The sequence below is a fragment of the Centrocercus urophasianus genome, unplaced genomic scaffold, assembly GCF_019232065.1.
Source record: "Centrocercus urophasianus isolate 14NV4802_14NV808 unplaced genomic scaffold, USGS_Curo_1.0 seq_16, whole genome shotgun sequence".
Lineage (NCBI taxonomy): Eukaryota > Metazoa > Chordata > Aves > Galliformes > Phasianidae > Centrocercus > Centrocercus urophasianus.
The window spans coordinates 6526398-6553857 of NW_024884711.1; the positions used below are offsets into that span (position 1 = coordinate 6526398).

Genomic DNA, 27460 nt, shown 5'->3' on the forward strand with positions numbered 1-27460 from the left:
AACACATACGTTAGGCTTGTTATATCTCAGTTTAGCTCTTTTTTTTCCCCTAAAGCAGCACCTAAAAATCACCTACACAGTCTCAGAGGAGCAGATTCCCGCTCCCGTCGGCCGCCGCACCGTCCCTGTCAGCCTCCACGCCCTCTCCCGCCGCGTCTCAGCCCTTCTCCTTCCCTCAGGGAAGGCTCTCGCTCCCCCCGCGGCCGCCAGCCAGCGGGACGGGGCGGGAGAGAGGGAAAGAGGGAGGCGGCTTCCTCCCGCCCTCCCTTCCTCGTCCGGCCGCCAGCAGCGAGCCACGGCCCCCGGGCCGGGGGAGCGCTGAGGGGCGGCGGCCGGGGCGGGATAGGGAGGCAGCGGACGGCCCGGGGCACGGCCCCGCCGTCGGGCACCTTCCCTGGGCACCCTCCCACCGCCGCGACGGCCCCCCCAGCCATGGGGACGGCGTCGTCGCTGGTGAGCCCGGCGGGCGGGGTCGGGGAGGTGATCGAGGACACGTACGGCGGCGGCGAGGCCTGCGAGATCCCGGTGGAGGTGAAGCCCAAGGCGCGGCTGCTCCGCGGCTCCCTGCGGCGCGTCGGCGCTTCGCGGCCCGGCGGCCTGATCGGGGCCAGCTTCAAGTCCACGGCCTCGGTGCAGGAGCTGGAGTGCGTGGCCGAATACGAGCGTCTGAAGAAAGAGTACGAGATCTTCCGCGTCAGCAAGAACAACGAGGTGGCCTCCATGGTGAAGAAGGAGGCCAAGCTGGACAGGGAGAACAAGCGGCTGCGCGCGGAGCTGCAGGTATTCGCAGCCTCTGGGTCTGTCCTGCTCTCGTGGAAGGCTGTGGCGGGAAGGTGAGAGCCTGTGGGTGGCTCGTCGCGCGTCCCTGAGCCGGGCTGGGAGCCGTCGTGCCTCTCTCTTGGCAGGGCTTGGCATCTCCTTGGAGTAAGGAGAGTTGTGGGGTAGCATTGGATCGAGATGTGGCGTTTACTAGCTGGAAAGTGAGCTAAAACCGTTTATTGCTATTCTCTCGGTAAAATGGTGTATTCGATCTTTTCAGGCACTTCAGAAGACTTACCAGAAAATACTTAGAGAGAAAGAAAGCGCGTTAGAAGCTAAATACCAAGCCATGGAAAGAGCCGCCACGTTTGAACACGATCGAGACAAAGTCAAAAGGCAGTTCAAGGTATGGCCTGACTTTTCTTTTCTTGGGAAAATGATCAAAAGTCAATAAAGTTGACACTTAGACTCATTCCCTAAAGGAATATCTTTAGAACAGTGTTCATGAAGACCTGCCCTAAAATGATTGCAGTATTGTGGTTGCAGCTGATTATTTCCTTCCAGACAATCCTACCAAAACTTCTCCGTGAGATTAAGAGAAAAAGCAGAAAACAGCTTTTAAAATACTAAAGTAAATTATGCAGAGGTATGTCCTAAACTAAATTCCTATGTTATTCCAACACAGATTCTTGCAACTTTCATACCCGAGAGTGACAGGAAAATGTGGGCCTCAAATTGGCACATGCTGAAGAAACACAGACATTTGTTTCTGAATCTACTTATATTTAGCAATGTAAGAATTCAAACTCACACTGAGGTGTATATTGGTGCATCTCTCTTGGCTGCTGAAGTATGAGAGACCATTGAAGAGAAAAGCATTTGTACAGCTTAGAGGAAAAGTCAAACTGATACTTCTGCTTTTCCTTTACTGCTTATGAGGGTACTTCCACCACCTATCACAGGGAAACAGACCTCAGTTTTGCATTGTTTTCAAGATTCTTTGTATCTTTAATTATAGCAGGTGTTCATATTTAGCAGATACATAAAAAGAACTGTTGTTGACTTCATTTAAGAAAATGAGACTGGAAGAGGATTTAATGTCATTCTATCTAAATCTAGTTTCTTGTTTCCTTCTTTTTGTGATGGTAATATTTTAAAATAGGACATCTGGAATGCTCAATTGCTTTCTATTTTAGGAAATTTAAATTGCCACTATAGTCAAAACTAAATACAAGATTATATGTAAATGTTAAAAATACATGGAAAACTAAAAGAGAACCTTTGAAGGAAATTACCACATGCATTGATTTCAGAAGACACTTAATTTAAAAGGTCAGGAAAAATGCTTCTCATTTTTAATGAACTTCCCATACTAATGTGGACTCCTAACATTCAGAATAGTATGCTAAGCTTTAAAATGGTAAAATTTTAATGTCAGATAATTTTTAACTGTTTTTTTGCTCATTTATAGGCTTCTGATTGGTTTTTGTTCACATTCTCCTGCTTTTTTTTTTTTTTTTTTTTTTTTTTTCCCTGCTAAATGAGTACTAGAATCTTATCTTTACAGTTGAAAGCATTTAGTAAGGATTCAGGAATCTGATATTGTATTTCAAAAGATAATGGTTTGTATTTCAAATTTAGTTGTTTTTTTTTTTTTTCCACCTGTAGATTTTTAGGGAAACAAAAGAAAATGAGATTCAGGACTTGCTGAGGGCCAAACGGGACCTAGAAGCAAAACTTCAGAGACTCCAGGCCCAAGGAATCCAAGTGTTTGATCCTGAAGAGTCTGATTCTGATGACAACTGTACAGATGTCACAGGTGAGAATTTTGTCCCCAGTATTTAGTGTTGTAACGTGACTGAAAGTCTATGAATAGTAGAACAGAAGGCAAAAAATTATCTTCTGCTTATTAATCCAGCCTGAAAAGCAACAAAAAATATTGTAGAGAATTAAAGGAGCTGACTTTGCATATATAGTTTATATTATGGAAGCCCCAGTTTTCTGGTCTTAGACATGAATCAATGAAGGAAATATAACACTGTCAAGAAATAAAGAAATGGTGACTTAAAATAAAATTGTTCTATGAACAATTCTGAGTTTCCAGTCTATTCTGAGCTTTCTTCTGAGTTTTCTTAATCTAGATCTGGGAGATTATGTTCTAGAGGATCCAAAAGAGTACAGTTGAAACCAGAGGGAATCTTGGGTTGACTTTCAGTCTGTAAATCTGTGATGAAATGTGCCAGTCTCAGATGCTGTACTTTTCAAAGTAGCAGAGCTAGCTGTTTAACAAACGTGATCTAATCAAAAGAGCAGTTTTGCTGGAGAATTTTTTGAAAGGGAAACCCTTGCAAAATTAATGAAACAGAAGACAAAACCTCATACATGCCATAAGAGATACCTGCTAACAAAGAAAGGCTCTTTGCATGCCTGTTGTCCATTTGATGAACCATGGTGGTACAAGTGTTTGTTTCTGCCTTTTGTCTTACATTCGTTTTTGAATTCACACTTCCCTTATATTTTTCTAAGTCTTATTCCATTTTCTGTTTACCTTCATTAAAGAATATTTGATGTCTTGGGAGTTGATACAGTTTGACAGAAGTGTAATGCGTACGTATTACAAAGAGATGCTGTGAATGCTGTCTCACAAAACACAGAAGATATATTTCAGTCCTGACCTAGACCCCCTTTGTGTTGTTTCAGTTCTGGAACATTTCTGAACAAAAGCTGTCAGTTTTGTGATGTGAACAAATGGCTGCATCAATACTGTAAACAGTTTTCCTGATTTGTAATCCAGGACAGCATTTGAACCCAACTGATGTGAGCAATCCATGTAATAACAAGCAACAGCAAATAACCTCACCCTTCACTAGTATGGCTTCCTAGTAACTTCAGATTAGTATTTTTTATTTGCTGCACACAGAGGTGAGAGCAAAACTGCTAAAGGAGAAAGAATTACGTTCAGTAGCTTGTGATAGGTGATATCAGCTCAAATATTTAAGACTGATAATTTGCCCTGTTTAGTGATAATGAAGGGGGTTTTGGTTTGTTTATTTGTTTGTTTTTTGGTGTTTTTTTCCCCCTTCCAATTTTTAGCTGCTGGGGCTCAATCTGAATATTGGAATGGAGGAGCCTTGGGAAGTGAGCCATCCATGGGCAGTATGATGCAACTTCAGCAGTCTTTCAGGGGACCTGAATTTGCTCACAGCTCTATTGATGTTGAGGGACCATTTGCAAATATAAACAGGGGTAAGTAATGGGGAACTATATTATTGGGACAGTATGTATTTATGTCCTTTTTGTATCCATTCCTACATAATTTGATGGAAGAACTGAGATACTTCTTTGTAACAACAGAAGGAATCTGTGTACATGCCAAGTTGTGTTTAATATATTTGGTAGCTATGGTATGTGCAGTATTGAGTTTAGCAAATAGTAGTGAACAGCTCCTGGTTGTGAAAAAACCAAAACCATTCCTCATGTAGATTAAGGAAGACAGTTATCTCTTCCAGTATTGACCGTCTCTCTTTTTTTCCATTTTGGTTAAAATTCTCAAATTCCTGACTGGGAATTTTACGTTGGTGTTGGCATAAAGTGTATTCCTTTTTTCTCATATTCTCATTTACATAGTTTCTGATTCTTCTTAGGGTTCAATTTATTGAAATACTATGTCGTGACAAGGATACATTATTATATGAATCAGTGTTAGATATTTTGTTAACAATAATTGTTACTTTTTAACTTTGTTTCCCCAAATTGCCTCTTGCAAATTGCCTTCCACTGCTCTCTTTTTCCTCACTGTTGGCCCTGGAACCCTTCCTGCATGGCAGTTCCTCCCTTTTTTCTTCAGTCCTTAAGGCTCTGATTCAGAAGTTTTTGCTTACAAGGTGGGAGGGGAGAGTCTGCTCTGTGATAGCTCCAGCTTCCTGTACTAATCTTTCCACAGAGCCATTCGGTACTGAAAGGGGAATGTATTTCAAGCTTGAAAGACTGATGAACCACAAAATGAAGAACTTAGGAAAGTTTTAAAGTTAGTTACTGCTGTAGTGAATTGGCATGTAGTACAAACAGAGAACTCTGCTGTGCACTCTGTCTCAAGAAGAGGTGCTTCTGTGTTTCACCTTCATTGACTGGCTTGGTCTCATTGAAATGCGTGCAGATCAGAAAGAAAAAAAGTAGTTGTTTGATTATGGAAGTTTGTAATACTTCCTGCATACTTTCATTTATTTTGCAATCATCAACGTGATTTTTGTGCACACGTTTCATCAGTGCTATTTGAAATATCCTTATAATTATAATACCTATATGTTTTAAAATACTGCTTTACCATATTATCAAATTATATGGTGCTATCAGATTATACGTGTTCTCTAAATTCATTTTTTTTGAAATGAAAACAAATGTAAAAAGGTTTTTACTATTTGAAATTAAATGTAGTATTAATAATGTTAAGAGATGATTACTTATCCATTATCCAGCATAATCAGATATGGAGATCTCCTGACTTCATTTTTTTATTGGCAGATGACTGGGATGCTGCTGTTGCCAGTATATTACAGGTTACTCCTCTGTTTTCCCACTCTCTGTGGAGTAACACTGTGAGATGTTTTATTATTAGCACTAATGAGACTCAACCAGAAGTGGAAATCTTCATTAGAGTGAGTACCTGACAAACTTTTTGTTTCCCTTGTGATACTTATTCAGAAATGTCTCTAATATTTTTTAAAAGCTTTGGTAACTATGTTGAGTTCTGTGAATTCAGAGCAAGTCTTTTGTCAAGGACTTCAGGGGAAGAAATTTTATAGAAGAAAAATACTGAGATTTATCTAGGAGGTCCTTAGCACTGTACAGATATAGAAATAAAGCAGTTATTCAAATTTGCTTTCAGAACTACTCACCAAAACTTCAAAGAATCTGTGAAACAATGGGCTACTTCTTTCAAGTTGTTCATTTTCCAGCAGAAAATGAAAATCATTTTAAAGAAGTACGAAAATGGGAAATTGAAAAAAGTTCATTAGTCATTTTGCTCCTACACCTGACTTTGCCAAGGTAAGTGTTTTTTAGGCTGGGAAAGCAAATGGAAACTGGTAACTTATGGGGAGTGCATAGCTTATTAAAATGTCTGTGATACTTTATTGAGTACGTTTCCTGAGATAGCATCTTCTGAGTGATATTTACTGGTGCAAACAGTTAAAAGAACGTATCAGCTTTGTTGTCATTTACTTTTTCCTGTATCTGTAGATTCTGTTAAAATACAGCATGAAACATGTCTTTGTAATAAGGAAATGTTTTGCTTTCCAAGAAGAGATTCTGCCAGGCATGTTGCTGAAATCTTAGGAATTCAAAGTGGCTGGCATGAATGTCTTCAGTGTTTTTCATTTGCTTATCTATCCTTACACCTGCCCATAGTATTTTGTTTTTGCTTTTATTCTGTCCTCTATAATCTTTTGTCTTCAGCTTCTTTCTGGACTGATTTCGCAGCTCTTCTGTGCAGTACCTTGCACCAACTGTCTACAAATGGTCTTACTGAACTTACAGTGTTTTAAGGCAAATGGTGATGCAGCATGTTCCATTTTTTCAGTGTTTTGTTGTATTTGCCTCATCTTCTAGATGAAACGTAACTCACTAAATGAAAAACACTGAACTGAAGATATTCTTAGAATTGTATTAGGACTGTTCATTTCTGTTGTGCATTTATTTGGGAATTTTGGGCAGAAAATTTGGTTTTCATGGTTTGGGAGAAAGGAGAATAAATTTTGCTGAAAAAGAGATAAAAAAGGATTAGAAAACATAATATCAAAGTTCATGGAATAATCATTCCAAAACGCAGTATGGAAGCAAGAATCTGTAAGTAGTGATATGCATCAAGTTTCAGATCAGGGACAGATCTTGAAGCTGAAGATTTCACAGCTGTTGCATTATTGAAGGTATCTTGTATTAACTAGACCTGCTGGTTCTGTAAGTAAAACATCTCTCCCCAGAGAACTAAAAGCTGGCTTAAGACAAGAGTAGCTCAGATTTACAGTAGTCGAGTGCATGAGGGAACAGCCAGGTACCACAGATTATTTTCTTTGTTTTCATATAGAAGTTGGGCTGCAGCTGCCATGTTTGTTCTCTGAGAAAGTGTCAGCTGCTGAGAGGCCATTGCCCCCCAGGAGAACACTGCTGCCAAATAACCCAGCTTTACCTACACGTCACAATTAATTCCCCTCCTCCCCCCCACAAAAAGCCTCAAACAAACAAAAAACCAAGGAAACAGCAAAACACATCAACAACACAGGAGAATATTTCTGCCAGCAATATTCACTTATTTCTCTTACAAAATCTCTGATGAAACTCATAGTGCTCATATGAAGAAAATAATACTTGAGAAATCCTGTCTGCTATGTCAGCATCCCCAGGTTACGCAGTTGTGGAACAGCAGTAGATTGCTCAGTTTGATATCCATGGTATCAGTTCCTTCACGCATACTAAGTGCTTTGGAGATTAGCTAAGGGACTACCCTACATCTTACAAATGCTAATGGACTGTTCCTTATAACGGGTATTCCTTCTTCAAGGAATAAGACAGAGACTTCAGAGAGGTGATTGCATGGCATATATGGTATTTGTTAATCATGTGTGAATCAATTTTGTTTCCATACAGAGCAATTATTTTTCACTCTGCATTTTGGTATGATGGGAAGATAGACTTCTAATTTACAGAGCATTGACCATAAAAATTAATAAAGTTTTCGTATTTGTAGTACAAGTAGCATGAATTTCTCTTTTACATGCTCTTTGCTTCTGGATTTATCTTAAGTTCTCAGATGAAACATTTGGTTATCCTTGTTGTAAATAGATATGACTTTTGAATTAGATTTTGCAGTGAAACCCATCTTCGGATCTTGTGTTGATTGAGCTATTTACTACAGCAGTGTAATATAGCACAAGAATGCTGATTTCCAATCTAGTTGTTTGTTGGAAGACTGTGAAGAAGCCTTCTTGAAAAATCCAGAAGAAAAACCCCGTCTGATTTACCACAGAATGGGTGATGACAGAGTCAGCTCAGACTCAGTGCAGCAGTTAATTGAGCAAATTTCTTATGTGAACAAAGCAAAGGTATGATATTTCAAATGCTGTTAAATTTTAAAAGGCTTACTTTCCTGCGATGAATAAGATCAAATGTTAGTAGTCTAAGATATTCAGAGAAATTACATTACACTCATTGCTCTGGATACTCATTATATGAGAAGGAATTGAATCTGAAATTTATGAAGATTATGAAATTTTCATTGTCAGGGGAAAGAAAACCACTGCAGTTTTACTGAAAAAAATTCCTGTACTGTAGGGATGGAATTTCTCATCTATGTTTAGCCATGTAAAAGGCAAAGGTATTTAACTAAGGTCCCTCTGCAGCCACTGAAGACATGCGTGTACCTCCAGAGAGATTCTTTGCATCTCAGAATAGATGATCTCTCTCTGTAGAGAGGACTGTTGAGGACAGCTGAGACTGAATACCAAAGTTTTAAATGCTTAAGCAAAGTGAGGCCTACCTGAGGAGTACAACAGAATTGAGTTTAAATGTGTTGTGGAATATTTTAAGTCCTGAATATTGATCCCAATTGGATTCAGGGTTACTTCATCCTTCATTTATTTTTTCAGATGATTGATCATGTGGGAGACGTGGAGGAAGGAACATATGAGATCTATACTTGTGTGGAGAAGATAATTAAACAGGTAGGGTACCTCATGCTTTGCAGCTTCTTTTCCTACTCAGATTTATGATCTCAGATGCTGTCAGTGTGATTGTGATATGCTGATTCAGTGTAATTCAGATGTTCTTTTTGTGTTACACCACTAGTCCAGGAAAACTTGGAATGGAAAAACAAAAAATACAAAACTAAGCAATATCTTTATGCAAAGAAGCAGGAATAACATGGTTGAGGGGTTGAGCATTGGACTAAATTCTCTGTTAATGTGATGTTTCCAATCATGGAATAATAAAAGATTGCATAGTCCGTTCTCTCCTTAACCATCCTTGTTGTGTATTGCTTCCACTAGCAGAAGAGTGAAATTAGTTTATAGAGACCTGTGATTGATTCATGTAGTAGCCTGTTCAGTTACATTCCCTGCCAGTGTGAAAGGAAATGAGCACACTGATGTTAATAGAGTAGCACTCATACACCCTGGCATTGAAAGTTACACTGTAAATATCTATACTTCTAAAAATTATAGTTGTGGTTGTTTCCACATTATTCTGTGTCACTCAGGATATATTGGGCTGTGAAATGACAGAACAAGAAGGCAAAGATTTGGGTAATAAGGAAGAATCCACTGCTCCCGAAGAAGAAGTTTTTGGTGATGTACTGTGGGATGCACATGATGAACAGGAACAGATGGAAGCTTTTCAGCAAGCCTCTAATTCAACATGTGAACTGGGATTTGAGAAAGTAGGTACACTGGAAATGTATATGGATGCAGAGGAAGCCATCACTCATTTCCCTCTCTTGTGAGGCAAGATGTAGCTCTACTGAAGAAGTTGTGTCTGAGAGCATCTTTGTGGCTGCTACTCCTTAGGCCAGGAGAAGCCATATGTCTTATATAGATGGCATATTTATTTTCTGGGAGAGATGCCAGTTTGCCTGTTGTTGAATGGCATTGATGAAGAAGCAGTTGTTGTTTCTACACTGGGGAAAAGCACTAGAATGATGTGCCAGAAATTGAGTGTCCTCCTTTTAGGCTTTGAATATCAATCAGGAAAAGCTCGGAATGTTTTTTTTGAAGGAAATTGGAGCTCTATCTTGACATCTGGAGTCAGGCTTTTTTGCAGATGGCTAATGCAAAGATTTCATCTCATTGTACAAGCAGAGGTATTTGAAAATAACGTAAATTTAAAGGTAAAGAGGTACTGAATGACTTGGTACTACCCTGTTATTGGAAATAATATTTTAAAGTGTCTCAATATGAAGGTGTCAAGAGCAGATATATGCAGGGGAAGGGGAAGTATAATAAAACTTAGAAAGTAAAAGCATTAAATTCATGGAAAGTGATGTCACATCTGATATGGGCAGCATTCTTTGATGCTGTGATGTAGTGTAAGGATGCAGTTTCTGTGTTATTATAAATTAGGATCCGAATTTTACTAGTACTGTTTATTCTTTTACTTTGCTGTTCATTTATTGGCAGTGAATTGGAGGATGGTGCTAATTTTACTACATACCAGGACAGTAAATAATAGAATATTAAAAGAAAACATATATGTGTATCTTAATGTGCTTCTACTTATTTGCAGACAGAATATTTCTTTGAAGCGAAATAAGGGCATTTCATTTTGTTTTGCTATTAAGTCATCCTGAACTCTACCATAATGTTGTTGGTCTTCCATGTGTGAAAGAAAACATTACTTTTGTGTGCTTAGTGGCTTCATAATCTCATGCCAGATGCAAACTTTGAAGGCTTTGTCCTAGTTAAAGTATCCAATACAGAGGAGTAGTTGAGACGTGGAGAGGGGAAAAAAGCCTTAGTACCCAATTGCTTTGGTATATTAACTCCAGTTCAGTTTATTAGCACTGGAAGTGCTTAATATATCAGGCTTTGAAAAAAATGTGCATGTACTTTACACTTTATTCAAGAGATTATAGACCTTGTGATTTGAGCTTTCATTATAGATGTTATTTCCTTTTGCATTTGCTATATTTTAGTATTTATTTCTCTATCTTAATAAACTTGCACAGAAGTGTAGTCTTTGGATGGTGTACAGTAACAAGCAATATGTTTTATTCTCAAACAACAGAATGTTTACAATGGTTATTTCTTTTTTATAGTATTTTGAACGTCTAAATGACCTAGTAGCAGCACCAGCACCAATTCCACCTCTGCTTGTATCAGGAGGACCAGGTTCTGGGAAATCTCTCCTTTTGTCAAAATGGTACTGTAATTAAAAAAAAAAAAAGTGTTACTTTTTTTAAATTCAACTTTTCCTTGTCTTTCCCCTTTATCTTTTTTCCTATTTTTCTTTTATCTTTTTTTGTCGTTTTTGATGAAATTCAAGAAAAATGTTTCCATTACATTTAAAATATTGTATCAATTTGATAAGAGGTAAAGCAGAGATGCTTGCAAAGCTCTGATGTTATCTGTCCTTGTGCAGCATACATAGGTGGTTTCTGTAGCTCATAGTGTTGCCCTTCTCTTCTACCTAAAACAGTCCTTTGGAGTCTTTTTCACTCAAATAAATGAAAGATGAGACCAAATAATTTATCACAGCAATACATTTTACAGTCACTTCTAGGTTATAGTGAGATTTTCTGTCATAAAATAAATTGATAGTGCCATTACTTCTAAAAAGTTCAGTATCATGTGAATATCCAGTGCTACAAAGGGTAGATGTTAATGGCCACTGGTTCTGGGTGGAGCAAAAGTGAAAACAGACATAAAAGGTTCATTTATACGTCAGAAAACATCTGACATTTTGTAAGATAAACACTGAACACCTCTAGCTCAGACATTCTACCTCCTTTTGGCAAAACTCATAATTAAAGTTACATTTGCAAAAATAGACTGTTATGAGTAGGTGTTATTTTTTTGTGTTATTGTTGTCATTGTTTCATTGTTGTTTTTTACTTCTCTCTGTAGGATTCACTTGCAACAGAAGCATTCACCAAACACTCTGATTCTTTATCACTTTGTTGGGAGGCCCATGTCTACCAGTTCAGAATCTGCATTAATAATTAAACGCCTTACTTTAAAGGTATGCTGTATTATTACATACTCTGCTTTGCCTGATTCACTGCAAAGTGCCATTGTCTGTGTGTAGATCAAATGGAACGTTTCTCCAGGTTCTTCTACATCCATCAAGAGCAATGAAAGTGTAAGACGTTATGGAAGGGGGGGGAAATTGAAACTACGCATGGAATGAAGATCTCTTAAATTGTATCTTTGGGATATCTGTAATAGTTACACTTCCAGTGACAGATACTGATAGCTTATAAAGCCACATAAGCTTCTTCCAAATTTTTCTGCCATTCTGCCAGAGAAGCAGATAGTATCTCTTATATGTTTGTAGGAATCTGAGGCTAGATTTGCCAGGTGGCACTGTTCTGTTCTTAGACTAGTATCTCTCCTACGTCCAATTATTTTTTTAATTGTGTTAGATGTTTGGAAAATAAATGAAAAGTATTTTTGTGCCAGGGTCTGAACTCTTATTTCCTTCATATGGTGGCAAAAAAAAAAGACTTCTCGTAATAAAACCTTTAGGAAAATGAAACAAATTTTGTGCTCCTTGCAATTTTCTCATGTATTTTAGAAGTCTACCTTATTTAACTGTGCAACTTTGAAGTCCTTTTAAGTCTCCAGATCCTTTGTCCATTGTGTAAACACAAGTTCTCCTTATAGAATTATATAATGAATTCAATAAATTTTGTGTGTTCTATATAAACTGGGAGAATCGTATGTGAACTTGACTGGAATTACCCCAACACTACATAACTTTTTTCTTTTGTGTCTGTGGATCTTTATTCAACTTTTATAGTTGACTTTTAAGGTAAAATTTGTTATGTTTGTTTATAATTCTGCAGCTTATGCAACATTCTTGGTTAGTGTCACCTCTGACCTTGGATCCAGCTAAACTTCTGGAAGAATTTCCCCGCTGGCTGGAGAAACTTTCTGCTCGTCATCAAGGCAGCATAATTATAATTATCGATTCTGTTGACCAAATACAGGTATATTTGCAGAATGCTTAGCATTTGTCTTTCCAAAAGAAACTTTGACTATTGCTGTAGGTTCAGCTATATCTGCATAGCAGAAACATAAATGTTTTCTTTAGTGTAATGAGCACATTTAAAGTAATTTGCGGGAAGGGCAGATGAAGTAAAATAGTCTTCAGTTTTATAGACTAGATTTGCAGGGTTTTTTTTGCTTTGTTATTACCTTTTTAACACCTTCGTTTTTGAGCAGCCCAGATATATTTATATATATGTATAAGTTCTTCATTGTGAACTATTTCCTGGGCACTCAAGTAGCCCAGTCTTCAAAGTAAACGTGTTAACAGTGGTGTTCTATCTGCTTTATGTAATGTCCATATCACTGGATCATTTAGTAGTGTTTCAAGAATCAGATCATGAACAATTTGTAGCTCTGCACTGGAGAACTCAAGACTCCATTCTCTGAGCTGCGTAATGAATGAAACCTATCAACTTCTGGCATTTGTTTTGAGCATTTGTATTCAGTGATCAAAATTTGTTTTTAAGCAAGCTGAAAAGCATATGAAATGGCTGATAGATCCACTGCCAGTGAATGTGAGAGTGATCGTATCAGTGAATGTAGAAACGTGTCCACAGGCTTGGAGGTATGTTATGTTTATGAGATGTTTCAAAGTAGCACGTCTTAAAGTAGTTGTTTTAAATTCAAGTTACTAGTTGAAGAGCAAATGGTCAGATTTATTAAGGCCTGGAATTGTAATCAATAGGTAAGGTTTTGCAACTGTTGAGTCTAATGGAAGCTTTTCAACGGTAGCTGCAGTGAGGACAGTTTTATTTGTTACGAAACCAGATTTTTGTTTTATTCTGATGGATTTATCCGTGTGACCGTATGGGAAGATACACTAAACACAGCCACGTGCATATTAGGAACCACAATACTGTGATGTAGACCCAGAAAAAAAAAGTGGAAATTTGGCCAGTGATCATTAGAATTTCTTAGTGGCAGGGAGTAAGTTCAATTACTGATTTGATATCCATCATTAAAAACTATGGAACTTTGATGTATTTTATTTCCCACTCTTTATATGCCATCTAATCAGGTCTGAGTATAATTTCGTTCTCTTTTACTGAAGGTTGTGGCCTACTCTTCATCTTGATCCACTGAATTCCAAAGACGTTAAAGCTCTCATTAGTGCAGAATGTAGCTCTGTGAATGTTAAATTGACTAAAGAGCAGGTAAGTCTTTTGTAGTTCTTTGAAAATACTTTAGTAAAACTTCTGATGAAAACATGGAAAGATGAAATAAGTACAGCTGCCAAAAGAAAGTAATATATTTAGCTAAGTAATACTGCTCAAAATAGAATGCAGTTTGAGGTGGTTTTTTTTAATGGTTTTGGTTTTTTTTAACCTCGTGGTTCATAGCATCAAAGCACAGATGGAACAGTGTAAATTATTAACTGGAGAACTGTATGGTGCCCATATTGCTGTAAACATGTTCTTTCATTTTAGACTCACAAAAGATTTAGTATTGCATAATAATGTAACTGTGACTGACTAAGTGCGGAAAAATTATTTCACCCCTTTGCCTTGGAGATTGATTCTGTGAGGTAATCCTCATCCTTAGAGACGCAGTGATTAGATCCTAACTGTTCTAATCCTAAACTAGAAGGGAAACTTTAACTTGCATGCTCTGATATCTAGAAAAACAACCCAGTAATTGGGCACTAGTTTCATGTCATACTCTTCAAATGTTATAAATGGAAACGTATCTGGAACTCCTATTTTCTTGTCAAAATATGAACTACTTATTGGTGTGATTTATCTTAGCTCACAGAGGTTTTTTTTTTAAATCTTACAGGAGAAGAAGCTTGAGAGACATTGTCGTTCTGCCACAACTTGCAATGCTTTGTATGTCACTCTTTTGGGCAAAACCATTGCTCGGTAGGTACAGATAATCCTGCAGTTACGGTCAGTGCTGGGTTAGAAGGTTGTGAGTAGATTTGTGAGCATTTTGAAAAACAGTCATTTAATATAGAATGAATCCTGCTAAGAAGAAACAGCAGAACAGTGTCTGAAGTTTTCCCACGTCACTGATTGGAAATGCAGTGGGAGTAAATGGGGGTATATAATCTCTGCCATTTTGATACTAAGTGAATCTGAATGTATCCTTCTATTTTTCTTTCCTTGTTTTGTTCCTTTAGTTTCTAGATATGGCAATTACCTTAATGCCTTTTAGTGGCATTTGGAGAATGTTATTGTTTTGTTAAATGGTTTAATTCAGGTCTGTTATATTTACTGATGCACTAGATAGCTTGCCTCATAGATTTTAAGGCTAAAATAGAGTTCAATGTTTGTTTAGTTTAACATCCCACACACGATATTTTACTGTCTAATTCCTGCTGTGGAGAAAATTAGTCTTCCTTCTTGTGCAACAGAATATGTCCAAGTGCATTAGTTTATTATTAACCTAGACTTCATCTTGTTGAGAAAGCCCCATTTATAATTTAGAGATTTGATTCTAATTTACTCTGGGTGAGTGATTTTCTTTCTTTCTTTTTGTTGCTGTTTTATGTTCTGGAATGCTTAATTGCTCTTGAAAACACACCTTGTAAATGCATTAGGAGAAACAGCAGCATGTGGTTTTATCTTCATCCAGTCTGATGTTCTTAGTCTGTGCTCTTGCTGGAGGAAAGAACACAGCAACATACCATTTCTTGGAAATAAAAATGTTGCAGTTACTCAAGAGAAATCAAATAGGTGGCTTCAGGAATTTTAGCTCTTCTGCTTTTAATCTTGCCAGGTACTGTGAGCCTTTTGAACTCAATGGAAATTCAGAGCATTTTTGAGATAGATCTTTTTGGAATTTTGTTTGTTTTGCTCAGCCAAATGTAATATGCTAAACCACGTTCTTTTTGTCCATCTTCTCAGTGTTGGAAGTGCAGGAAATATCGATGAAACCCTTCAACGGTGTTTCCAATGCCAAGACACAGTGTCCCTGTACAGGCTTGTTCTGAGATCAATTCAAGAATCGTTGTGCAGTGATAAGGAAAAAAGTCTTTTGAGAGAGGTAAGCAGTGGCTGATCTATATAAGAAATGTATATTGTTTCCTCTAAAGATTTATTCTTAAATTAAAAGTAAACACTAATTTACATATGTTCAAATGTGTAATTCAGGGAATGTTGCATTATTAACTATAGACAGAAAATTTTATTAATCTAATTTTAGCTGTTATTTAACATACGACTTCTCTGTGTTGAACGTGAGGTAAATCATTATCTCACAGAGCAAAACCAAACTTCTCCACTAAGATGTGATGTGGAATCAACATTTCCTTTTATAGCTTGACCAAAGGGTTAAGCACAGTAAGTCTAATCAAAACATGATGTTCTGTGAATGTAGGGCAAGGTATGTTTGATTTCTTATTCATCTTCCTGACTCTACAGAATTTCTTCGTTCTGTTTAACTTTCATTTTTTAATTAGGACATGATGCTTGACAGTTGCAAGAAGTTCTTTGGTTCTTGCAACACCTTCAGTGTATTTTACTAGGATTAAAGTCCTTTTCAACCCAGGCCATTCTATGATTCTATGATTCTGTTTCTGCTTTACACAGATACTGTGTGTCATTGGTGTTAGCCACAATGGTGTGAGTGAATCTGAGCTGATGGAACTGTATCCTGAGCTGTCTTCTGCAGTGCTAGCCTCACTCATTCACAGCCTGCACAAAATGTGTATGCTGACATATGGCTGTGGTTTGCTGAAGTTCCAGCATCTCCAGGTAACTTTTTTTAGTTCTAAACACGTGAAATTGAAATTCTGCCAATGCAAAAGCTTTTGTCCAGATTTTGGTCTTGACTGCACTGTGGTAGATAGGAAAGACGTTTCAGTCTATTTATGTCAACTTTATACCTAGTTACACTCAGAATTAATTTTTCTGTCTTGAAATTTAAGCTGTTCATTTGCCCTGTGACACCCTTAATCCCTGCTGTTCTGTTGTTATTACTAACACAGTTATTAATGTCTGTGTTTGCTCATTCAATTTTCCTTAACTTTTTTCCTGATGCTAGAATTACTTTGAAAGCTACTAGAGCTGTGTTACCACTGGTGGTCAGTATTGTTCAGCAGTTGAAAAGCTGGTATTTCAAGCATTCAGAAATTTCTGACTATTAGATGTTAACTCAGTGTGTCTTAGAAAACACTGGTTCCATAACAACAAGCTGAACTGAAGGAGAAGGGAATGTTATCTGGATAGCCAGGTCTAATCTGTACTGCATGACAACATTTCTAGTGCCTTTGGAGGAAGATTTTGCAACATGAGACTTGTTTGATTAAGTAAATTCTTTTGTAGTTCTCTGTATGTCATTTGTATTTAACAAATACTCCTTCTCTCAATTATATTCTCTTTCAGGCTTGGGAGATGGTGAAATTAGAGTATATGGAAGAAGGTCTGAATGTTATTTCAGCCTACAGGCAAAAACTTGTGGACTATTTCACCATGCAGCTAAGGTAGATTGTAATTCCTCAAGATGTGATGAACCACAGGATTTATGCCTTCTGGATATATTTTTTTCTTTATTATGCTTTTTTGTACCCAGATTGTAAATAATTGCTGCAAAATAACCCTAGAAAAGCCTTGTTGTCATTTGTCCTGTTTGTTACTGATATATTGCTTTTCAATCTTGGAAAAGATTGAGGACAGTAGTGGGAAATATACATGAAAAGAAGTTACCATGTGATAATCTGTGGTGTGAATATATAATGCTTCTGTTATTTTGTGATAACTGACCCCATGTAGGTTTTTAACGCCTAGTGAATGCTAGGAAATTTGAGGTTTCTTGGAACTTGAAGAGAAAAGAGACTTTGTATTCAGCAAGCAATAGCACATACATAAGAGGAGGTCCAATAGTATACCAGAAAGGCTACAAGTTGATGCCTATACTGAAAATGGATTTGCATTTACAGTCCTTGGTCAGTGTCCCAGCTGTGGAGTGCTGCTGCTCAGAGCATGAGTTGGGTAGCAGCTAACCTACAGGGCCACAGTGTACCAGGGAGAGGAGGCATAAAGGGTCAGTATTTTCTGGACTACAGTTAGGCTGGCAGATCCAGATTAGCCCATGTGAGAGAGAGGAAAAGCTTTCTGTGATTTCCTGGGGGTTCCAGGGCTCTGTCAGTTAACAGTGGAATGAAGATGTGAGAAAAGAGCACATAGGTCTCATAGCAGTTTGTCTATTTAAACACTCAGGCACGGTACATGTATATTTGCCTTTTTTCACATCACACTCATGAGTAGTGTTAGGTCTCTCTATTAATATTTTTGTGGCTTTTCTTTCAATAGTCGAGACCGAGTGACTTGGAGAAGTGCAGATGAACTTCCCTGGCTCTTCCAACAGCAGGGTGACAAACAAAAGCTACACAAGTGTCTTTTGAATCTCTTTGTATCCCAGAACCTTTACAAAAGGTACAAAGTTAGCCGCTGTTTTGGGGGGTATAAACATTTCAAAGTGTTTTTTTTTTTTTTTATCAAGCACATAAAATATGAAGTATTTGATAATCATTTACTTTAAAGTATAAATCAGAAAATGGTAGATATAGATTTAAGGAGCTTAAATAGTAGAGGCTGAAATGGTAATGCAGTGGTGATCCTGCTCTCATGTAAATCATGTACTTTTTCATTTCTGGGGCTTTGATAAAGGTGTAAATAGTACTGTTAAACAGCAGCAGTTTCAACAGATTGTAGCATAAAGAGAAAACTCATTCGTATGGCCCTATTCTTCTAACCTAGCATCAATCTGAAGAGAGGTGTCAGAGATGAGATGAGCTTCTTATTTCCTTGTTAAAACAGGGGACATTTTGCAGAATTGCTGAGTTACTGGCAGCTGGTTGGGAAAGATAAGAGCTCTATGGCAGCTGAGTATTTTGACTCTCTGAAAGAATATGAAAAAAGCTGTGAGGGAGAGGAAAGTATGATCTGCCTGGCTGATCTTTATGAGACCCTGGGACGGTTTCTTAAGGACCTAGGTCTTCTCAGTCAGGTGAGTACATTTAGAGACTTGTAACAGCAAGGAGGGAAATTGAGCAGAGCTGATCGTGTGCTTTCTGTTGCAGTTGTTAAAATGTTGTAGCGTCCAAGATGTTGCCTGCTGTTCATATTCTGAACCTCGCTGTTACAGGCTGTAGCTCCTTTGCAGCGGTCTCTGGAGATTCGAGAGACTGCGCTGGATCCAGACCACCCAAGGGTGGCACAGTCACTTCACCAGTTAGCAGGAGTTTATGTTCAGTGGAAGAAGTTTGGGAACGCGGAACAGCTGTATAAACAGGCCCTGGAAATCTCTGAAAATGCTTATGGAGCTGAACATCCTCGGGTAGCCCGGGAACTCGATGCTCTTGCCATGTTGTACCAAAAGCAGAACAAGTAAGATTGACAACGCTGGTTTTTCTTTAATGTAAAAGTGCTACAAAAATAACTTTGCAGATATTTTCTTCCTGAAGCCAAGCTGTTTCTATAGTTCTTTTTTAGAGTTTCCTAAGTTCAACAACAAGCATATCCTCTGTATTCCTGTAGCAGGCCACCCAGTAGAGGTCAACTGCTCTGACTTCTAATAAGTCAGAGATGAAGGAGGAGCGTTGTCTGGCCCAAGGCATTTTGGATTGTCTTTATCGTGAACAAAAAGATAAAGTTTTTTTCAACATTCTTAAGTTCTCCTTATGCACTTAAATAACTTAGAAGCTTTTCAGAACACCCAGCTACATTTGGCATTCTCCTAACACTGTAAATAACTGTTTTTAGATATGAACAAGCTGAGCAGTTGAGGAAAAAGTCCTTCAAAATACGCCAAAAAGCAGCAAGACGAAAAGGCAGTCTGGTAAGGAAATGGTTGATGTTTAGAAGGAATGCTCTGTTAAACAGATGATAAGCGTGCCTGCAAAATCTGATGCTCGAATGCTTTTGATAATTGAAGACGTAGTGAGGGGCCTAGCAGTGGCTTTGGTAACTGCCCTTAAACTACTCTGGAAGTGGAGATGAATCAGGACAACTGGTATGGAGCTGAGAAGTAGAAAAGAAAGGAGTGGGTATATACATTTTAGGGGTGCAGAATTATTGCTGATAGAATTAGCTGTCAAAACAGCAATGGAGAACGGTATTCTCCAGAGATAACAGAGGCCTTTATCCTACAGATACTATGGAATGGAATCCTTACAGCAATGGATAATCCCAGTAACAGAATTATGTGCCACGTTGAGGTTTTTTCTTCTTTTCTGTTTCTTTTTTTTCTGTGTCAGCTGCATGTTTTTAAGCATTAGTTTGGCAGCTGAGATCCACGTGAAGCCTCAAGTTATACTTTAAAGAAATGGCATTTAGGATAGGCGGTTGGCTTTATTTTTTTAAGTTTATAAACTTAGGAATTTCATCTGAATTGGTTATTTGAACTGTGGAATTTAAATAAATTAGTATGTATGATATAGGAAAAAAGAGAGCTGTAATACAGCACAGTAACTTAAATTTCCTGGAAGCATGTTTGGTGAAATTACCATTAGATTGTAAGTAAGCAGAATGCCATTGAACAGGAATTAAGTAGAATTGTTTTGCTCCTTTGGTGTAAAACTTGAGTCTTCTAATTTTCTGTCTTCAGTGACAAGCTTTGAAAGTAGTGATGGTTGACTTACCTTGTGTTTTGCTGTAGTGTGGCTTTGCTCTTCTACGTCAAAGAGCCCTGCAACTGGAAGAGCTCACACTGGGCAAGGATACACCAGACAATGCTCGAACCCTCAATGAGCTGGGAGTCCTTTATTACCTGCAAAATAATCTTGAGTAAGTTGTGTTCTTTGTGACACCTCCACTGAGTGTTCTCGTAGATCACACATGGAAGCAAGGTGTGGAGAACTAATATTAAATGTAGAGACCTGGTCAGACGTGCATTATGGTGATGCCTGTGGTTCATTCTGTTTTTGTTTACTGTGAAATTCACTCATATTTTATAGACGTGATGCTGGTAGCTTGTATTAACGAGTGATGTATTTCCTGCATTCACAACTGATGTTTCATGATTAAAAATAATTAGCCAGAGTTGCAAGTACCAGTTCTCTCTCAAAATATACACTCTCTCACAGAATTTTTGTCACTGTCCTTTGCAGCGTTCATTTTTGAACATAAGGATTGTTGTTTTTCACATCACTTATCACTATCACAAGAAATCACGAGTTAAATATTTATTCACAGTGCGTGTTATCCTCAGGTCTTTTAAGGGCAAAGGGGAAGATGGAGCAGCACAACTGCTCTCTAAATGCAAGTAGAGATAAGCAGGGGTGTCGATGAAGGAGAGTGACATGTGCAGTGCAGATCCTCATCGCATGGTTAGAGATTTCTTGGGCCTACAAAGTAGCCTAGAAGTGTGTGTTATGAGTGAAATGTAGAGTCACCTTATGTCCTGCTCTCCTGAGCTGAATCTTTCCAGGAAAAAAGGAAAGTTCACAGCAAAAGCACAGGAGTAAGTTCTAAAAATGCTTTTATGTTCTCCCTCTATTTGGTGTTTGAATTGCATGTGGTTCTTGGAAGACAGCAGTAATATATTTTAATTTAGAATCTGCATCTCTGTTAAATGTGAGATTTTTACAGTGACGGCCCTGATTTGTAACAGCTGTTGGAAATAGGTGGTGCTTTTTTCATTGTTGCTTTTGTTTTACCCTCATGAAGCCACATGAAACTGGCTGATGATAGAGGACTAGTATCTATCTAATCTCATACAGAATTCAGAATCATTTTAAATTCCACATTGCTCAAATGTAGTTCAGTGCAGCCAATTTCTAGAGTAAACACACCTCCGCTGTTTCACATGAGAGTGAAAGTATAAACCTTGTTCTGGTGAAGGTTTAAGTAATTTTAATGGCTGGTGTGTATCTTCTGAATCTGTGAGTCCAAGATTGAATTTCTTGATAATTTGATACAATTAGAGTGAAATCAATGGCAGAAGGGTGTGTTTCAGTAGCAGTTGCTACGTATCACACTATGTATCACACTTCATCCCATGGTCCTTGGAAGGGAGAACACCATTTGACACCTGTGTTAGAGCTCCAAATTTGTATGTACAGTTCTACATAAATATCTTTCTAATGTGAAATGGATTTTTCTGATTTGCTACACTGATGGGAACCACAGTCACACAAAATTGGTGTGAACATCAGGATGACAAAAAACCCAATTATAATGGATGCTGCCAGTATTACGTGGGGATCACTGATTATTTGTGTTAGAGGAAGTGCTGTAAATCCATAATAGAGTAGTAGCACACTATTTTAGTGAGATGAATGCTTTTGATTGGAAAATGCTTCAATGGTGGCATCAAGTGTTTTTTCCACATTGTCACTTTCAAATAGATTCTACTATAAGAATCTAGCTCATCATAACTGATAGATGTGATCACCTGATCATGAAGCAGCTATGGGATTAGTTTAATGTTTGCTGAAGTCTTCTAGACTGGTTTTTCAGTTCTTCGCAGCGGTACTTCAGTACTGCCCTGAAACATGTAAATTATCTCTGATTCTTAGGGCTGGCTTACATGGTTTCTACAGTTTCTGAGGCTGAGTTTATTCTGTTTCAGTCACATCAGCCTGTACAGACATTAACAGCTTTAAAATATTGCTGCACAAATGTTTCCTGTAGGACAGCAGAACTTTTTCTGAAGCGTTCCCTGGAAATGAGAGAAAGAGTCCTGGGACCCAGCCATCCCGACTGCGCACAGTCTTTGAACAACCTGGCAGCCCTGTACAATGAGAAGAAGCACTACGAGAAGGCAGAGGAGCTCTATGAAAAAGCCTTGGACATCAGGAGGAGAGCACTGGCTCCAGACCATCCCTCCTTGGCTTACACAGTGAAACACCTGGCAGTGCTGTACAAAAAGATGGTAAGCAACAACCCTGCTACCTCTTCACATCACCTAAATAATGTAAGGGCTTGCAGTGTCAGTCTTCCATACAAAACCAGTGGGTCTTATAACGTACACACATGTATAAAAGATGCATGTCAAAGGGACTTTGTTTCCAAAAGGCCTAGTAACAATTTCAAGACACACTTTGCTTAAAGGAAAGCTATTTGTGAGTAACGTCTTCAGTGTCTTACAGTGTCTAGTATTCATCACCACAATGGAGAATTTCTCATCTGCTTAAAACCTAATGCTTTTGTTGCAGTGGGGGAAGCTCTTGCCAGCTGTATTTGAGTTCTGTTTCGTACACGACGTCCATATACAAGAGTTCAGTGGGACATGTCTTGATGGAAAAATCGTGTTTTAGATAATACAGAATAACGTTGAACTTTACAGACAGTGTGAGAATAACTTGAAGATTCCTGATGGAGTCAGTGCTTTACTTAAGGCTGGCTCATGAGAGAGCGAGCACTTAACAAACTGTGTGGCCAAGCCACTTCAAGCTTATATTGATTCAGTGAAAGATGAGAATTACGTTCCCCACAAAATTCATTGTCTGGAATAACATTAACAGAAGTCTCTACTTCTCTGTGTTTCATCATTTCCTACTGTAAGTGTGTGAAATGGTTTTGGATTTTATGTTCTCTGCTCACCTCAGCTTCTAACTTTGATGCATCTAGAAACTGGAAAAAGCACTCATATTTGCACCCAACAGCTCTTTGCTAATTTGAAGTTGCATGAGTTAAAATTTGTGGTGAATTAATGGCACAGAAGAGTGATAGAAGAAAAGGGACAAGTATCACAGATATAGAAAATGACAATTATAATATTTTTTTCCAGAATTGTTACTGATTGTCTTCAGTCTATGGCACAGTGATGCTTTGAAAAAAATAAAGAGGAAGTTTGATTTGAATTTTGGAATTACAGTGAACCATTATACAACTTGTCAATACTATTAAATAGAAGAATGCTAATAATAAAAACCTGAGCATACTTCTGAAGTATATCTGGTTAATATATGAGTAAATTAAATTGGGAAGAAAACATATACTGGAAAAATAATCTGCATTAATACTGATTAGAATATGAGAGGAGAATTTTAGGGAAATTGGCCTAGAAGTCAAAGTCTCAATGTGGTGAATGGGAAGTGATGGGTTGTTGATATGGCATTGAACACCACAGCTGTTCCAGAGAGGACAGTGCAAACAGCACTGAGAATTGCTCCTAAGTGAAGGCAGCTACATTCCCATTCCCATCTCGTCAGTAAAATTTAGGCACTTTAGATCAAAGAACAAGGTCTCTGCTCTCATTTATGGCAGAATGAGGAAATGCAAATGGAGAAAATTACTTAGAAAAGTACAACTGAGTTCTTTTTAGCAGTCTTCTGAATTATACTCTTGTGGAAGAAAGTGAAATAAAAAGGAAGCAGCAGACATAGCTGGCAAACACATTAACTGGAGTTGAATATGCTCAGTATTTTGGAAAATTAATCTTAATAACTATTCACAGAGAATAATCTGTGTGGAATGTCACTGTGAATTGACCGAAGTTAAACCCTTATTCTGGAAACAGTAAGACTTGTCCAAGCTTTTTGTTGAAAATAGATTTTTACCCTCATCACTTTGATACAAGACGACTGAATTGTTTTTTGTTGCGCTGTTTGTAGGGAAAGCTTGACAAGGCTGTTCCTCTGTATGAACTGGCTGTTGAAATACGACAGAAGTCGTTTGGCCCCAAACACCCCAGTGTAGCAACAGCTTTGGTGAATCTGGCTGTTCTTTATTGTCAAATGGTAAGTTTGTCATGTCTGATGTGCTTAGCATTCCTGTTGTGGGCTTTTTTAATGACATGCACCTAATACCAAAGTAATGTAATCACATTTATAAGGGAACTATATAGAACCTACAAATACTTAGGTTTCATTTAAAAGAAAATGGAAGGATATTTGACAAGGGAAGTGTATGCAGGGGATGAGTAATTGCTGAGTGGTGTTGTATGAGGACAATTGGGCTAATGCTCTGTAGATTATTCAAAATGCCCACATGCTTCATAGGACAATAGCAGAAGATGGCATTTCTAGCAGTGGCAGTCACTGTGGTATGATGAAGCACAGCTCCGCTGCTGACTCACTGGGTAACAATCTTCTGAAATCTGTGTCCATGAATGAAGAGTGCCCATCTGCAGCAGCTGTGACACTGTGTAGCTAAAAATTTGAGAGCCTTTACAGCTGATTTTTTTTCTTTAGTCTACAATTAATATGAGATTTAAAGGAAATGCAATCAACTTATTACTGAATTCCTTAATTAGTGTCAATGGAAACAAGCTGTTTCTTGTATTCTTTGTTTTTGCAATCTGCACATCAGTTTTAATCTGTGATTAAAGCTGCTTCAGCAAAATTAAAGAGCGTTTGGTAACTATATTGAGATTTCCAAGACTGCCTAGGAGGACCGTACCTAACTGGGAACTGGTCAGTGGGAATGGCATTTGCAAGTGAAAGCTTGTGGCTTTAACATTTTCAATTATCACCCTCATCTACCAGCAGTAGAATACAAAGCACCTTACTGGTTGTTGAATATGCATGAATATCTACCCAGGATATGTTGCTACTATGTAAGGAAAAAAGCAGTAACAAAAGTAATACACTTTTATAACAAACAACTTTCTAATACCCAAAGAAAAAGCAGACTGAAGCTTTACCTCTTTATGAGCGTGCATTAAAGATTTATGAAGACAGCTTTGGTCACATGCATCCCCGCGTGGGAGAAACTCTGAAGAACTTGGCTGTGCTCAGGTAAGGTTATATGCCTTAGCCCTATAAAATCATGTTACTATAAAGGGTAGCAGATAAAAAAGAAATATACTGGACTTGTGTGTTAGGAAAGTAGGGAGTCTTAATTACACTTGCTGATTGCATGGTGTGCATTTCAATGTGAACAAACTGAGAGCCAAGTTTTATCTGTTTGTTTCATCTTTGTTTTACTCTTCTCCAAAGCTATGAAGGGGGAGATTTTGAGAAGGCAGCTGAACTTTACAAGAGAGCCATGGAAATAAAGGACGCAGAGACTTTGTTAATAGGTGGAAAAGCAGTTTCTCGACACTCATCAAGTGGAGACACATTCAGTTTAAAAAGTGCATTGTCACCAAACATTTTCCTGGAACCTGGACAAAGGTGATAGAGACCTGCTCAAAGAAAAGGTAGTTTCTATTGCTGTTTTGTGTTATATAAAATTATTAAGAAAACCTATTTTTCCTGGGTTAAATTACTACTTTGGAACTTAAGACTGTCTTCATGAACGACAGGAAAACACATTTAATCTTGAAATCCTTCCACGTTAACTTTGTGAACTGTGTGCTACAAAGTGAGTTTCTTCCGCTGTATGCAGATATGTGTATAAGGTACTTGCTCAAGGTATAGTTAATGCCAAAATCATAGATTTAATACCTCTTAGCCTAAGTGCCAGGATTATAACAAGATAAACTGAACCAATGGGATATATTTTATACGGTAGTTCTTACTTCTGTGTTGTAACAGCCTGGCTTAGTGCATTTATGTATTTTTGTTTCATCAACCTTCTTGACCTCTTCAGAAGCTTGTAAAATCAATTCTAAAGCAATAGAAGTTTTGAAAAAGTCACAATATTGTTTTACCCAAAGTTTTACCTTCAAGGTAATTTCATCTTTAAGCAAACTTAGTGTACAATTAATGAATATAAGATGCTATGCTATAACAGAGAGCTTGGCTACCATGTCTTTACACCAAAGCAGGAAATAGAAATGATAGGTACACTCACCCTTAGCCTGGGCTCACATGAGAAACTCTGGTGGAGCAGATCTCCAGAAGAGATCCTTCCCCCTGGCAGTCAGCCCTTAAATGGGTCTAGGAGAGGTGCAGCCAGGCTCCACCGCTTCCATCACACAGCTGAATTGCCTTCACCTGTGCTCCATGGCTGACTCAGTGCTCGCCTCAGGTGATCAATCAGAGGCTCAGGCTGTGATTCAGCAGTCCCCATACACTCAGATTCAAGAGACTTCTTCAAAAATAATTGGTTTCCTTGGGAAACAAATGTATCTGAAGGTATCATTGTATACAAGTAAATCTCTTGTCAGATTCAACAACTGTAGTTGTTCAGTGAAAATGCTTCAGTGAGGAATCTGAATGAAAAGGAGTATGATATGATGCCTTATTGTTAAACCTTTAAATAGACTTCCATTTTTTAATCTCATTGAATCTTTTGCAATCCAAGAATGCTTGTGTAAGCTACTGATACAAAATAGTTTGCCATCCAATAAAAAGATGCTAATTAAATCTACCTGCTGTATTTTCTTTTAATTTCTTAGTCACTCAGAAGTATTTCCCAGTCTGTTTTTATTCAGTGCGTGTTAATTTTTCCACTTGCAGAGTAAATTTTTCCCAGTTTGGAATTGAGTTAAAAGGGATTGCTCTTTTAGAAAGGTTTTCATAGTTTGGTATATTGGGCAAAAGGAAGTGTATATGAAACTGGCATGCAAAAAATAAACATGAAAGCTAGTATGTTAAGGCTTAGTTGAAAAAGTATTAAAAAGTAGCTCTTGAATTTCAGAAGGTGCCAGTAAGTGTTGATCCTTTGTAACAGCACTCTGGTCATTTTTCTCTTTAGAAAAAGGCTTTTTAATCAGGGGAAGTTATTCCTCTATATTCCAGCCACCTTAGAGACTTATGTTTGCAGGATTGCTACAAAGAAAGAAAGAAAAAGAAATCTCCTCTCCACCCTTCTCAACTTCTACCTGTTTCTGTTGCCTACTGTTCTAAGGTGTGATGATACCCTTCTTTAAAGCCCATAGCATGAATTAATGATGTCATAGCTACCTATTAACTGTTCTGATTTTAATATGCAAGTGAAATAACTTGCTCTCAGTTACCTTAGCACTTCTAGTTAAATAGGAAACTGCTTTGTAGACCTCCCCTGCCTAATCAAACTTTCCTCACTTAATGATTTCTAGTTCTGAATTATTACTGTTCTTCCTTTGAGTGACTTCCCTCCCTGTTTCTTCATCAGTCACACAGCTGCTTTTGGAGGAAAAAAGTCAGGCCCCAGAAATAGCAGATCTTGACCATCCATGGTCCAGTTAGC

At 37.9% G+C, this 27460-nt stretch overlaps 1 protein-coding gene across 1 annotated transcript; it reads left to right on the forward strand.

Annotated features, from left to right (window-relative positions):
* The first annotated feature begins 432 nt into the window (after nucleotides 1-432).
* NPHP3 (nephrocystin 3) lies at nucleotides 433-26246 on the forward strand. Its single transcript, XM_042817458.1, has 27 exons — nucleotides 433-780; nucleotides 1040-1165; nucleotides 2428-2578; nucleotides 3853-4005; nucleotides 5281-5414; nucleotides 5645-5805; nucleotides 7709-7856; nucleotides 8400-8474; nucleotides 9008-9187; nucleotides 10562-10665; nucleotides 11370-11484; nucleotides 12311-12454; nucleotides 12983-13080; nucleotides 13567-13669; nucleotides 14292-14374; nucleotides 15362-15500; nucleotides 16046-16210; nucleotides 16841-16938; nucleotides 17768-17890; nucleotides 18275-18464; nucleotides 18603-18844; nucleotides 19220-19295; nucleotides 20115-20242; nucleotides 22091-22331; nucleotides 24016-24141; nucleotides 25025-25140; nucleotides 25342-26246. The coding sequence occupies exons 1-27, from the start codon at nucleotides 433-435 to the stop codon at nucleotides 25520-25522; spliced, it is 3948 nt and encodes a 1315-aa protein (XP_042673392.1). The 3' UTR covers nucleotides 25523-26246.
* The last annotated feature ends 1214 nt before the right edge of the window (nucleotides 26247-27460 follow it).